The sequence below is a fragment of the Phacochoerus africanus genome, chromosome 15, assembly GCF_016906955.1.
Source record: "Phacochoerus africanus isolate WHEZ1 chromosome 15, ROS_Pafr_v1, whole genome shotgun sequence".
NCBI lineage: Eukaryota > Metazoa > Chordata > Mammalia > Artiodactyla > Suidae > Phacochoerus > Phacochoerus africanus.
In genome coordinates, this window is record NC_062558.1 from 26,687,707 (window position 1) to 26,703,196 (window position 15,490).

General features: G+C 46.3%; 1 protein-coding gene across 1 annotated transcript in view; it reads right to left on the reverse strand.

Annotated features, from left to right (window-relative positions):
• Positions 1 to 11,858, reverse strand: part of TMEM132C (transmembrane protein 132C) — a 399,704-nt gene extending 387,846 nt beyond the window's left edge. Inside the window, exon 1 of the mRNA XM_047761948.1 lies at positions 11,552 to 11,858. Coding sequence (XP_047617904.1) covers positions 11,552 to 11,636 — 85 coding nt within the window. The 5' untranslated portion in view covers positions 11,637 to 11,858. The remainder of the gene's footprint in view (positions 1 to 11,551) is intronic.
• Positions 11,859 to 15,490: the final 3,632 nt, after the last annotated feature.

A 15,490-nucleotide genomic window follows, 5' to 3' on the forward strand; every position in this document is an offset into this window, starting at 1 on the left:
ACTTGAAAACGCTGCCTCCGGCCAGCTCATCTGAACATCACAGATTTATCATGGACCTTCTCACCTTCAATCCAAGGGATACTTCTCTGGAGTAACTGATGGAAAGAAAGGATAATGACGGATTCTATTCTCATTTAGAGACCTTTGATAAAACGGTGGCTCTCTAGGCATTTCCAGCACATCAAACTTCCCTCCTCATTTTCCTGAGCTATAAAGATCTAAGAGGTGAACTCAGGTTGAAAGACAGATACTATGAGAAGCCAAGGACAGAAAGAAGTCATGTTCACTCACTCCTTCACTGAGTATTAAGGGCTGTGAGCTGGGTTCTGGGGCTGATGAGTAACACAGAGATACACCACAATGAACAAAATAGAAAAGAAACTCTATTCTCAGGGAGCTTAAACACTAGCAGCAAGGCTGATGGTTCAACAAATAAGTCATATCCACAGATTATCAAGTGGTGATAAGCGCAAAGAAAGACACAATAGAAAAGGGGCATAGAGGAGTTCCTGCTGTGGTTCAGCAGGTTAAGAACCTGACACTGTCTCTCTGAGGATGTTCGTTCAGTTCAGTGGGTTTAGGATCTGGCATTGCCGTGAGCTGTGGTGAGGTTGCAGATGCGGCTTGGATCTGGCGTAGCTGTGGCTGTTGGGTAGGCTGGCAGATACAGCTCCATTTGAACCCTAGCCTGGGAACTTCCATATGCTACAGGTGTGGCTGTAAAAAGAAAAAGGGGGAGAGCATAGAAGGTGTCATAATGGAGAAGAGCAAATGGCACAGACCACGACAAGATGAGCTTTGAGTGGGGAGCTGAAGAGGCTTACAGTGGCTCTCATAGGTATCTAGATGTTACTCCACAGCAGGCATGTGCAAAGGTGGGAGCCTCCTGGGGTGGTGAGACCCAGCAAGGGGACCAATGGGACTGGAAAAGAGTGTGCATGGGAGGGTGTTGGGGTTGAGATGAGGTCAGAAGCCTGTTGGGGGTCAGAGTTCACATAGCACCTTGGACATCACTGGCGACTGTGGCTTCAGCTTAGAGCTGAATACAATGGGAGCCTCTGGAGGGTTCTGAACAGAGACGAACATGATCTGCTGGTCAAGAGGAGTCTGAAAGGGGGACTTCTGACACCAAGATGCAGCTGGTGTGTGCTGGGGATGCAGGGCATCGTGGTCCTTCTCTTGTGTCATTAAAGTAAGGACTGTTGCTACAGGATTAGCAGTAATTGAATAAAAAAATGGAGAGAACCAAACCCTTAGCAACATGTGTGCTTGGAGAAGAGGAAGTCAAAAGACACTTGAGAGAGGGAATAAAACGCCCCAGACCAAGGACTCTTGGACCACTGAGGAGGAGTAAGAAGCTGATGTTTGGAGACTAGTTGCAGACTACTGAGTTCTCTTTGGTGCCACAATGTTGTCACTACAGCAGCTCAGGTTGCTGCTGTGGCTCAGGTTTGGTCCCTGGCCCAGGAGTGTCCACCTGCCACGAGTACAGCCAAAAAGGGGAGGGGGGGACAGAGAAGACAAGAGATGGAAAGAAACAGTCTCTAGTGACGTTGACTGATGCCTGGATCCAGCCATGCCTGAAGCCTACTTGGGTTTTTTTTTTATTTATCTGATCTAATACATTTTTTCCAACAATCCTCCTCCTATTTTATTCACTTATATTTTGATTTTGGAACCATAGATGTAGGCTGTGTTTTTCAGCATCTGCAACTAAAGGGGTCATGACTAACGAACTAAATGATTTGGTGCCTATTCAAAGACCAATTCCACTGGACAAGTGGGGAGGCCTGGTCTCAGGGCCTCCAACACAAGTTCATTGTTTCCCATGGAGACAAAACCATGCTTCCAGTGCCACATCCTGTTTACGGTATGAGGGTTTAATTATTTATTTACTTTTTATTATTTTGGCTTAACATCATCACGAAGCTGGAACTCCATGATAAGAACAGAACCGGTCTTCTGTTCCGTGTGCTTGTGCTGGGGGTAGAGTGATTGTCTTAAACGCCTCTGTTTATTTTGAGAATAAGAGAATCCCTTATTGCCCCAGAGGACTGCTAACACGTGCAAAAGTGGGCAGTGTTATATCTACATTTCAACAGCATCTGAGTCCACAGAGATGGTGAGGAAACGCAGTGGAGAACAAACATTATAATTAAGGGGCCAGAGGGACCGATTGAGCAAGGAAGATGGAAAGAGTCAAAGGCAGGGTTAGGCGAGAAAGGGAAGCGAGGCGGGGGAGGGGGGGTGTGGAAGCTGCTTGGATGGTTCTGATGACTCTGCGACCCCAGAGGGAGAAGGACTGTTGAAGACGGTATCAAGAGTATTATGAAACTAAGCCAACAGGAATTAGGTCTAAGCTGTATCTAAGCATGAAAGTACATCAAGGGATGTCTCAGAATATAAACCACTGGCTCTCTGTTTAGGTGGATAATAAATGCCCCCCTCACACTTGAGCTTTTCCTCTTCCCTGACACTGCCAAACCCACTGTTCTTCTAATTCTTCTTATTTTTTACACTATTCTCAGTTATTTAAAAAAAAAATTTCTCAGGAGTTCCTATGGTAGCGCAGTGGTTAATGAACCCGACAAGGAACCATGAGGTTGTGGGTTCGATCCCTGGCCTTGCTCAGTGGGTTAAGGATCCGGCATTGCTGTGGTGTAGGTCGCAGACATGGCTTGGATCCTGCGTTGCTGTGGCTCTGGCGTAGGCCGGTGGCCTACAGCTCCAATTCGACCCCTAGCCTGGGAACCTCCATATGTCATGGGAGCAGCCCTAGAAATGGCAAAAAGACAAAAAAAAAAAAATCTCTATGGGTAGTTTCTATTAAATTTTTTTCTTTTTGGTGATTCTTCTACTCCATGGCTTTGATAATTATCATATGAAAATGGCTATGATTTACTGAACTTTTCCAATGTGCTGGATAATACCATGTGTCATGAGTGGAGTGGTGGTCCATTTAGAACCTATGGGTGCGGTCTTCTTTGGATACAGAGTCTTTTGGGGTGTAATTAAGTTAAAGATCTTGGGGTGAGGTCATGCTGGATGAGGGTGGGCCCTAAACCAATGACCAGTGTCCTTATATGACCGGAAGGGGACAGTTGTGCAAAGCAGGCCCCATGGAGATGGAGGCAGAGATGGGAAGGATGTGGCTACAGCCAAGGAAACCAGAAGTCAAGAGAAGCTGAAAGGAGGAAAGAAAGACCCTTAATTAGAGTCTACGGGAAGACCATGGCCCTGCTTGCATTTGAGTTTGGACTTATGGCTCTGGAACTGGAAGTGAGAAAGTATCTGTTATATTAAACCACCCAGAGTGTGGTAATTTGTAACAACAGGAAATGAATGCACTGTGCTAAGTGCCTCCTGCCCATTGTTTTCATGAAAATATTCTCACACTCCAATAAAGCAGGCTCAGAAGATCTGCCCTTTCTTCCAATTTTTGCTACACATTTGCTAGGTGTCCAGCTTCCATCTCGTCATTTTTTTATTATTATTATTCATTTATTTAATTTTTACTTTTTTGGCCACCCCTCAGTATGTGGCGTTCCCAGGCCAGGGATCAGATCAAAGACGCAGTGGCAACCTACGATCCAGCTGCTGCGGCAATGCCAGATCCTTAACCCGCTTCGCCAGGCTTCATCCCCACATCAGAGACGCTGCTGATCCTATTGCGCCACAGCAGAAACTCCCATTTTGCCCTCTTTTGCAATAGTTCTTCAATTTTTCTCTGGGAAAAATACCTTCCTCCCTTGAATACAAAACGGTGGAACTATCCATCAGACTGTCTTCATCTTTACTAGACAGGGATGGGTCTAGGTCACCTGTTCTCATCCCTGGCTGCACCTGAGGATCACCTGAAGAGCCTTTAAAAGATGAAAATGATCAACCCTGCCTCTAAGCCCACCTCCACACTACCACTACAAAGATCCTGGTTCAGTCTGGTTAGGGGAAGAGTCTGGAGATTAGCATTTAGTTTCATTTGTTTGTTTTGTCTTTTTAGGGCCGTACCCACAGCATGTGGAAGATCCTAGGCTAGGGGTAGCATTGGTGCTGCAGCTGCTAGCCTACCCCATGGCCATAGCAACTCTGGGTCTGAGACAAGTCTTCAACCTACACCACAGTTCATGGCAATGCCAGATCCTTAACCCACTGAGGGAGGCCAGGGCTCGAACCTGCATCCTCATGGATACTAGTCAGGTTCACCAGAGCTGAGCCACAATGGGAACTCCAGCACTTTTTCTTTTGTTAAGCTTCCCAGGTGATTCAGAAGTTCAGCTAAGATGAAGGGATGCTATCTCCTCAGAACCTAAAACATGAGCATTGAGATAAAAATAAATAAAATAATTGGAGTTCCTGCATCCCAGCAGTGGTGCCCTGAAGCCAGGCATCAATTATAACTACAGGGACCCCTGGTAAATTTCAGACTTTGAGGAAACTGGTCCTTCAGTGCACTTTCAGGGTCATAAGCTCCCAATCCTTATTCCTTAGGTGGCTGTGAAATGTTTCCGCTACTAACTGGAGCCATCCGACCAATTCATCCAGAAACTAGCAGAACAGATGCTTAAATTTAAGCTTCTGCTTCCATGATATGAAACCTCCTTAATTAATCCATAAATAATAGCTCCCCATGTTGCTGACAACATGAAGGGTGTGAAAGAAGAAAGAAAAAAAAATATTTCACGGAAGGGGATTAAGGGGTACCAACTTCCGATTATAAAATAAGTCAGTCATGGGGATATAGTACACAGCATAGGGAACACAGTCAATACGACTGCAAAAACTTCGTAGATGGTTACTAGACTTACCATGGTGATCAATCCATAACATATATAAATGTCCAATCACTCACTGTATACCTGAAACTAATATAATACTATATGTCAACTATAATCATTTTAAAAATGTATATAGAGATGACATGGTCGTCTACATCAACTGAGTTGCCCAGGATTCCAGACATTTGCAAGTGTAAACTTAACACTCTTAATATACTGCTAAAAGCATCCTTAATCAGAAAAAAGAAATGTACATACTGCAGAAGACAAGGACTCACTCACTCAGGAGATAGCTATAATCATTGTTTTGGAAATTTTGCTAGTTCAGACTCTGGCAGGGTTGTGTGTTACCCTTGTCCTCTCCTTAAAGGCAGTCATTTCTAAATCCCTAAGGTGTAGAAACACTTTTGTTCGGCTCAGCACACAGGTAAGAAACAGAATAAAAGTCTTGCAGAGAAAACAGTTTCAAGGATATCAAAAGTACCCACTCAGAAACAAAGGCAAGCCAATTGAACATACCTTGTATCCTTCTTCAAAGTATATACAAATAATCTGTAAGTAAAAATCCCCTTAGCCAAACCCAGGGTGTAAAATGAATGCACTTGAAATGGATTATATGGATTCCCATGGTGGCTTAGTGGTAATCAAAATAGTATCCATGAGGACTTGGGTTCTATCCCTGGCCTCACTCAGTGGGTTAAGGATTTAGGGTTCCCATGAGCTGTGGTGTAGGCTGCAGACATGGCTTAGATTTGGGGTTGCTGTGGCATAGGCTGGCAGCTGCAGCTTTGATTCAACCCCTAGCCTGGGAATTTACATAGATGTGGTCCTAAAAAGACAGAAGGAAGGAAGGAAGGACAGAAGGAAAGAAAGAAAGAGAGAGAGAGAGAGAGAGGGAAAGAAAGAAGGAAAGAAAGAAAAAAGTACTAGGGACATACTGTTTTAAGCTTCTTATGCAACATATAAAGCAGTATGAAAATTTGAAATGCAGGTTTTGATTACTTAAAGATATATTTTGCAAACCTTAGGACAATGACTAAAATTGAAAGAAGTATAAATAATGAGCAGATATGGAGATAAAATAGAATCATAAAAAATTTCGTCAGTATGAAAGCAGACAGAAGAAGAAGGGAAAGGAATAAAGAACAGATGGTGCATAAAACAAAAAGAAAGCTGATAGGTTTTAATAAAAATATATTAATAATCATATTAAATATAAACGGTCTAAATATAATGATTAAAAGAAGAGATTAGACTGGATAAACAAGCAAATTCCAACTACATGCTATCTATAAACAATCAACATAAAATATAAAGACACATATTGATTTTTTTAAAGACAGAAAGATATTACAATGCAAATGTTAATCAAAAGTAAGCTAAGGTGGTTGTATTTATATCAGGTGAAATGGACTTTGGAATAAGGAATATTTCCAAGAATAAAGAAGGATATTACATAAAGAGAAAGGAGTCAGCTTACCAAAAAGTCATTAAAATACTAAGGGTATATGTACTTAAAACAATGTTTCAAACACATAAAGGAAAAGCTGACAGACTTGAAATGAACAACAGACAAACTCAAAACTTATTTGGAGATTTCAACACTTATCTTAGTAACTGACAGAACCAAAAGATAAAAAATAAGCAGGAATATAAAATACTTAAACATCATTATAGATGTTGGAGAATCCTTGTAAATCTTAGGTTAAACAAATATTTCTTAGATGTGACACCAAAATACAATTACTGATGGAAAAATCAGCACATCAAACTTCATTAAAAAATCATTTGCTCCTCCAAAGACACATACTGGGAGAATATCTATAGACACATATCTGAAAAAGGACTTATAATCCATAATACGTAAAGTGCCCTCAAAAATCAACAATATGTAAATAACAACCAATCAAAATGGGCAAAAGATTTGAAAAAGACATTTCACCAAAGAAGATATAAGGATGGCAAGTAAGTAGAAGAATGCTCAACATCGTTCATCATAGGATTGAAGTTAAAACTTCAAAAATGGAAATTCCTGCTGTGGTACAACAGGATCAGTGGCATCTTTGGAGCCCTAGGATGCAGATTCAATCCCCAAGCCCAGCACATTAAGGGTTAAGGATCTGGCATTCCCACAGCAGTATAGGCAGCAAGTATGGCTCAGATCTGATCCCTGGCCCAGGAACTCATATGTGCAGGATGGCCAAAAAGGGGGGGGGGGAGGCTTCAAAGATAAGTACTACACATCCATCAGAACTGCTAAACAAAATCAAACAAAACCAGTTGGATAACATTAAGTAGTCCTAAAGATATGAAACAACTGGAACTCATATATTGCTGGTGGGAATGCAAAATGTGTCCACATTTGAAGAAAGTCTACAATTTCTGATAAAGTTATGTGTCTAGTTATCATACTACCCAGTAATTCTAGTCCTATGTATTTACCCAAGAGAAGTGAAAGCACATTCATGTGTAAACCTATTTATGAATATTTACAGTGATGTTTTTCATAATCACCCACAAATGGAAGTAATCCAAATGTCCTTCAACAAGGAAACAATGGTGTATCCATTCCATCCATTTGATGGAATATTATTCAGCAATGAAAAGGAACAGACTGATAGGTGAATATTAAATGCACTGTGCTTGTGAAAGAAGATTCAAAGATGCATACTGCTGATCTCATTTCTATAGAATTATGAAAAAGGCAAAACGATAAGGACAGAGAACAGATCACTGGTTGCCCAAGGCTTCAGGCAGGGAAGGGAGGCAGCTAGACAGGGGCAACCAGGAATTTAGGGGAGTCATAGAAATGTTCTCTACCTTAAATGTGTTGGTGTTGACATGACCATGTACCTTTATACAAACTGAAGGTCTATCCTCAAAAGGGTGAATTTTATTGTATGCAAATTACATTAATAAAAGCTGACTTTTAAACAAAGCAGATTGCTGTAAAAATATTCTATCAATCAGATTTTCCATTTATTCCATTAATTCAGTAATGCTCCCTTTCACTCCAATTAATATACCAAAGATTCATTTTTATTAACCTTGCTTCTCATGACTATGGATGTATGAAATATCTAATACATCCAAAGGCTTTGTTTTAACCCCTGCCCAAGAAAGTGCTAACTACTAATATAATTGAAAGTTGAGTTCTCTGCCTGCCTCCAGCCACCTTTGTCATTAAGCTAACAAGGAATGTAGAGATGAAAGTGGATGAGCTGGAGGTGCAAATTCAAATGGCCCAGGAGAAGGGGCAGGCAGGTAAGAGGGAAAGAGAGGCCTTTAATAAACACCCCATCCAGGGGCAGGGGGAAACCCACTCTTAGTACAATGTTCTTAATGGGATTGTGTGCCCAAGGTCAGCCAAGCACCCACACTCTTAGGGGAAATTGTACATCCTGATTTTTATATATGAATTCCCTCAATTTGAGGGAGCCCATTCAATCTTTTTTAAATACTGTGGACAGAACAGTGCTTGTCTGCAGGTCATGAAGTTTGCAGGCACTGGTCAAGAGTCCTGAGTGTGGAGCAGAGATCTAGGACAAGCCCAGGGGGCTGGGGGTTTCGCAGAATGGCTTCCAAGAAGCTGAAATCACTTCTAAGAAGCTTCCATGCAGCAGGGAGTTTCAGCTTGGGTAGGAAGGGGTGCATGCTAAGTGCGATGAACACACGCGTACTTTCAGTATACTAAGGACCAGGCATGGGCCCCTGTGTCAGCGTGCACATGGGGGAGCAGAGGAGGACCTCTTCCCCCTGACAACCTCCTCCCACTCAGAAAGCCGGCCCCAGGCCCCAAATCTCAAATCAGCAATTCCAAGTTCGTGAAGCTCTGACAATCCAAAAGTCGGCTGCTTGGGTTTTAATTCCTTTGGTGACTAAGGCTGTTCTAAAGTAAAATGAGGCTCTTTGGGGTCTTGACCCTCCTCCATGTGAATACTCACATCTTTCATGCAAAATGACTGATGCACAATTACAGTTACAGGCACAAACCCACACCCAGCTTGAGCATGCATGTCAGACAATAGATGTGAATGACCTTGGGTCTCTATCTGCCTATGTACCTACCTATCTTCTGAATCGTGAAATGCACCTGGCCTCAGATTTCAGAAAAGAGTTTTGGGCCTGTATGACCTTCCTGGGACCCCTATGTGACTGACAACCATCACTGAATCTCTGATGGAGTCTTGACCCACCACGGCCCTTGCCTCTCTGCTCTCTACCGGGCCAGTTCCTCAACATGGAACTCAAGGACACTGAACTTCACCTGTCTCGGCCCAAGTCTTAAATCTTAGAAGACTCCCTTCTTCCAGCACCCTAGTCTATTCAAGGAACCTCCCAAGAACAATGATTCTGTTCCAAACCCTGAGGTATTGCAGAGCCTTAAATCCACAGTTGAAACTGATCTTACTTATTGGTATTAAAAATTGATCAGTGGTTTCAAGGATTCCAGAAATCAGCACTTAAATCCTTGGGCAGGAAGACTCAGCAGTGGATTTTTTTTTTTTTTTTTTTTTAAGAGAGCACACATTTAAATGAGGGTCAGAAAACTTTTCTCTCTATAACAAATCTTACTGAGCAAACATTTTCTTTGCAGAGGAATGGGGGTGGGGGCGGGGGATGAACTGCTGCTTTGGAACGCCAGAAACAATGAAAGGAAGAATACTCTGAAGGATGAATTACAGACCCATACATCCCCAAACCACATGGAGAAAATCCTGGAGCAAAAAAAAAAAAAAAAAAAAAAGCAGGGAGAGAAAAACCGCACCAAATCAAGTTGGGGGGGGCTCTCCTCCCGATCCTCCCCCCAATAGGTAAAGAGCATCCCCAAAACAAAACTTCCACTTCCACTTTCCAACAAAACAGCTGCCCCTGGCTTCCTCTACATGGACATTGCAGTTGGCCCCTTCTCTAAATCAAACGTAAGATCCTCTAGATGGGGGGAGAAAAGGAATAAGAGCTTTAATTAAGAAAAGTCCACAACTTACTTTACAAAGGACACTCAGCAGCCGGAGTGCTAACCTGACTAAATCCTCTCACAGAAGGAGAAAACCTGATCAGGGACTTTCACTCTTGGCTCAATTTAAAACGACACCACCTTCCTCTCCAGAGCTCTTCCTCTTCCGAAACATTGCTGGGACTATGGGAAAGATTTTTTTTTTCTTTTTTCCTTTTGGAATAGCCAATTTATATGTGGGAAAACTGAGTCCTAGAAGGCTAGAACTCTGAGCCAATAACAAAACTGAGGCTATCAGATTCTGGATATGTTTGCCCTTAGGAATAAAACAGAGACGTGTCCCCAATCCCTTTATACAGGCGCGCGCACGCACACACACATATACACACGCGCACACATTCCTGTTGATCAGGAGCTCTCAGGAGAAAGAGATACAATTTAAAAAAGCAATTTTGTCCGGTTGGTGTGTCTGGGAACTTGGAGCCTTAAGGAATGTCGATCTTTCTGGAATTCCGGCCGGCGCGCAATGACTTTGAAGAGCAAACGCTACTTTTTAACATCAATTGGCAACTTGTCTCTCCTAATGCTTTTCCAGCTCTGGCTGAAGAGCTTTAGGCGGGAGAGAGCGGTGATTCTCACCAGCCTGAACTCGGTTTGCCTGCTCAGAGCCCGGGGCCGGAGCCGGAGCCGCGACGCAGAGCGAAGGGCAGGGACACTTGTGCCCACCTCGGTTTAACCAATGGCCCCGAGACTAGGGCACCGGCGGTGGAAAAGCGGCACCCCTCCCCCCTCCCCCGCATTTTTTCCAGGCGCCGACCCGCACCGGTTGTCTGCCCGGCAGCTGTGCGCGCAGCCGCCATCCCCGGAGGAGCGGGGCTTCCTCCCCGCCTGCCCGCGGCCTCGGCGCCCGTGCCGGGCGGGGAAGGCTCACGGCGCCGGAGGATCTCAGGCTCCAAGAGAGGGCCTCTCCCAGCCCCTCCCGCTGCCGGCCCCGGCCCCAAACGCCCGTAACCGTAACCACAATCGGCACAATAACGTCAACCTTTTGGAGCTCTTTGGGCGCCAAGCGTTCCCTCCCTGAATCCTCTTAAACCCGAAGCAGGGTGGTCGTTCCCATTGCAGAGATGAGGAGACTGAGGCGAACGGTCCCCCAGGCCCCGGTTGCTGGGAAGCGCAAGACTGATCCCGAGATGCACCTCAACTCTCCCACCCGCACGGTCACCTTTGCGGGCATCTAGGACGCACAGCACCTCATCCGGAGCCCCGACGGGGTCCCAGGTTTCTCGCAAGCGGAGATCCCCGGGAGCTGCGCGGTGAGCGCGCATTCCTCTGTGGGCCAGCGCTGGTTCTCCGGACCCTGTGGTGGAGGAAAGGGAACGCAAAGGGCCGGGTCTGCCTTCGTGGGTCACCAGTCCCGAGCCGACTGAGCTGGGGACCGGGACGCCAGGCTAGGGGGCAAGAGGCTCGAAGAACCCGGCTCCCCGCTCCTGGACCCCCAGCTCCACGTTGTGACAGTGCTGGGATTGCGTTAAATCCTCACGGAACTCGGGAACGGTGAACACAGTGTCCCTCGGCCACGCCCCCTGTTCACCCTCGGGAAGCACCCCGAGCCAGGAGATACTGGACCAGTCGAATTCTCCCCAATTCCAAGTATATGGCGCCAAACTGGATCCGCTTCTAGGGAAGGAGCTACAACGCGCCCGGAGACCAGCGCCCTCACCCATGCCCCACACCCCCACCCTTCGGCTCCCCCCGCCCGGGCTCCTGGAGACCGCGAGGAACTTCCAGAGCGCCGGCGCGACCGAAGCCGCGACCTTACCTCTGCCCAGTAGCGCGCCCAGCACCAGGCTCAGAGCCCAGCACAGCGGCGCCACCGGCCCGGGGGCCGCGCCCTCGAAGCGCATCCTGCGTCCCGGCAGTTCAGGCCGCCCGCCGCCTGCCCGGGGCGCAGCGCCCACTCGCGGGCCCCGCCGGCTGTCCCATGCCCCGGGGCCACCCCCGGCAGCGAGTCGGCCGGCCGGGCTGCGGAGCCAGTGGTCTCGTCCCGCCCCTGCCGCTGCACGCTGTGGCGGCTCAGGATCCCGCGGCGGCTCACGCTCTGGCCGAGACAACTTTTCTCTAGCCGCCGCCGCAGCCCCGGGCCGCCCCGCCTCGCGGGCCGCCCACCGGTCCCGCCCACCGGGGGGGGGGGGCGACCTCCCCTAGCCCCGCCCCTAGCCCCGCCCCTGGCCAGAGACGGAGAGTGCCAGGAGCGAGAGCGCTGGTAAGGGAGCAGGCGTGCAGGAAGCGGGGTGCGACGCCAAGGCGAGGGGGTCTCGCCGGCCGGGCCCCTCCTCTTCCCTGTAGCCGCCCGCCCTCGCCCTGCGGCTGGCGTTCCGGAGAGTTCTGCGCAGGTACCCACGGCTCAAGATGGAGCTGGACCCTTCCCCTCGCCATACTCCCTGGGTCAGGGCGGGGTGGCCCTCAAGCCCCGCACCTCAACTTCAGGTCGTCCGCAGATGTTGGCCGTGAGAGCTGGGAATTCAGCGTCCCATGCAGCGGTTGCGGAGAGACCTTTCAGAGAGATTTATTCAGTGGGAAAAAGCAACGTGCAGAACAGACTCAAGAGGGACATGGTTTATACAGAGGCATGTGCGTGTGTGTGTGTGTGTGTGTGTGTGTGTAAAGCAAGATGATGGCTGTATCTCAGGAAAGGGACTGGAACGCGGGGTGACAGGTTCATTTTCCACTGTATATCTTTCTCTACTGGTGGATATCGCCCGCCCCCTGTTTCTATTAACTATTCGAGGCAGGGGGGGAAAGCCCACCCTCTCCAGCCAGCCTTGCTCCTGCAACAGATTTTTCTCTGCAGCTTCAGACAAGGACCCTGCACTTTGTTCCCAGTACCTCTTCTTCCGGCGCTGCCCTCTCTTCTCGCTTGGATTCAAGCTGTGTGCCCACTAGGTTACTGATGCTCTGGCCTCATCGGCCTCCCAGGGATCTGAGCCATCTGCATGCAGGACCCCAACTCCCTCTCGTGTCCGTGAGTGCAAAGCAATGCGTTCTGAGCCCAGAAGCCTTGCCCTGAAGGCCCAGCCCTCCCTTCGCTGGTGAGCTTCCCCCACACCCCACAGCTTCTCCTGGTGTCCTGGGCTCCTGGGGACAGGGGCAGGGCTCAGAAACCCAACTCTCACCTGGGCTGACTCAGTCCAGCCTGGATAAAGAAGCCCACTGTGTCATATGTCACCATCACTCCTGGTCACCAGAACCAGGAATGAACTTCCAAAAAAAATATTTTTAAAAATCCCTAAGATGTAAAGAAACAAAAATGAAAGATTTTGAGCATTACAAATCAGTTGCTCCTGTCCCATCTCAGTTACAGTGGATCCTGAAACAAGCACAAGAGAAATTGGGGACAGAGGGTTGGCAAAGGCTCAGGAGCCCTTCCCCCAGCTGGGTACACCTGGAATTTTGGACAGCCTCCAGTGGAAAAGGGCTCAGCTGACTCTCTTAGTCCACGCTGCTTGCCTGATGTGGGGAGAAGGCAGCTGAGAAAACTAGCCAGGCCAGAAAGATAACTGTAAAATCTTGGTTCTAATAGGCCTGGGTAGCAGAAACCTCATCATTTTTTAAGTGGACTATACTGACAGTTGCCCAGTTCTTCAGTTTATTCAGCCAGTGTATACACAGTCTTCGGAAGCAGTCATAAAGTAGTTTCGAGTGCCTAAAGTGGAAGGCACATTTCCTTCTCATTCTTATTTGTTAGCTTGAAAGTCACTGGAGAATAAGTATTTTTCATCTAAATGTTTCTAGCCTCACTGAGAAATATGACATATCCCATCATTCCTGACTGAGAGGTTGGGATCAGTTTCATCCTCTTTCCCTCCTGTCTGATAATAGGAACAGCAACAACAAAAGCCCAATGATGCCCACCACTCCCCTGCTCTTCTCCTTGGTAGGTTTGGAGAAGAGCAGCCCCCACCCTCCCCACACACATCATTTCTTTCCTTTTGGCACAGAACATTGTACTCTCCACTGCAAAGCCAAATATAGGCTGTGCACCAGGACTCTGAGGTTCAAATAATCAGCAAGGGGGAAACTGAACAAACCACAGGGAAAGACAGAAAAATTCAAAATGAGAAGGAAAAGAAAAAGAGCCTCAACCAAGTAAACCCACTTCCCAGTCCCCTAAGGCATCTGCCCTCCTCGGGTGTTCTGAGTCTCAGATGTGTTTTGAGACCACAAAGTCTCCTTACATCAATTGTAGGAGACCACTTCCTGCTTCTTCCAGAACCGATAAAAGGATGGGCGGTAATGGGTGCTTCTCTTCTACAAATCTGTTTAGGATCCCATTTAACCTATCATATGACCTTCTAAAAACCAAACATACAAATGAAAGAGATGATGTGGTCGATTTATCTTTTGTAGGAAACCCCTGCCCCGCCCCCCCCCAATAGAGGTGTGAACTTAGAGGTTCATGGGCTAAGAGTTTCCTGTATTTATTTTTTTTAAAGCATGTATTTTTTAACCCCCAAATCATTAATTCCTTAACTTAAATTACTTCCAGATGCTTTTCTGAATTTCATAACCAACATCAGAGACCACTAATCTCCTCAAAGGCTATTGCAAAACTCCCTGTGGGCTGTGGGCACATGGAGGCAATTAACATGATTTATAGGAGAGAAGAGCTATTGGAAAGAGGAAACCCACTGTTTCCACATGGGCCTGGGGCTTGTAAGTCAAAAAGGCAAGTTCAGATTTTTTTTTTGTCGTTGTTAATGCTTAAATTCCAAATTCTTATCTTCACAGAAAATGAGGGGTGCAAATTGTGACTTTAGTCAGGAACTTCTTACAAGATTCTGCCTCTAGACAGAGGATCTATGGGTGTATGTTACTAAGAATATGAAAAAGAAGGCTACATGTTGGCCTCTTGTGGCAGCTATAGTCATCCTGCATATCAAATGGCAAGCCCTTGCTATTAGAATGCTTGCTATTAGAGATGAAAAATAAGGAAGGAAGGAAAGCTTATATTTCAAACTCTGTGCAGGCACTTTTGTTACTGTATAAGGATGTTATCTCATTTAATGCTCCCAGTAACACTAACGGGAGTACTATTATTGTGCTTTGACATTTAATTCTTTTCAACAAATATAAATATTTATTATTTGTCAAGCCCAGATATGGGGTTCTAGCATTCATTCATTCAACAAATATTTGTTTGTTGCATATTGATTGCTTATTTATTATTTATTTGTCAGGCCTGGATTTGGGGTTCTAGCAGTGAATAAATCAGATGAAGACTCTAAGCTCTTAAATCTTACATTCTAGGAGACAGACTCTAAAGAAATAGACAAATAAATCTATCCTTTAAGACAGTGATGTATATTAAGAATAAAAGTAAAACAGAATAAGGGGCAAGTCTGATTTGGGGGTAAAATGTTAGAGAGGGCAGGTGAAGTGGGTAGGCTGACAGATTTCCAGGAGAAGAGCTTTTCAAGGGGAGAAAATTTAAAGTGCAAAGGCCAAGAGGTGGAGGAAAGAATGATCTTTTTTTCCTCCCCCCTACTCTGCCCAAGAAAGGCTCTGGCCTCTTGTACAGCATAACCTGTAGGGGGCAGCAGAGGAAGACTGGAATCCAGTTAAGAGCTGACTGTAGGAGGGCAAGAGTGCTGGAGGCCTGGATGGGGAGCGAGGTAGGAGTGGGGAAGTGGAGGCATGGATCCGTGATGCTCTGCTCTAGGTGGAGGCAGAAGCCTTGCTGACAGATGGGTGAGGGTTG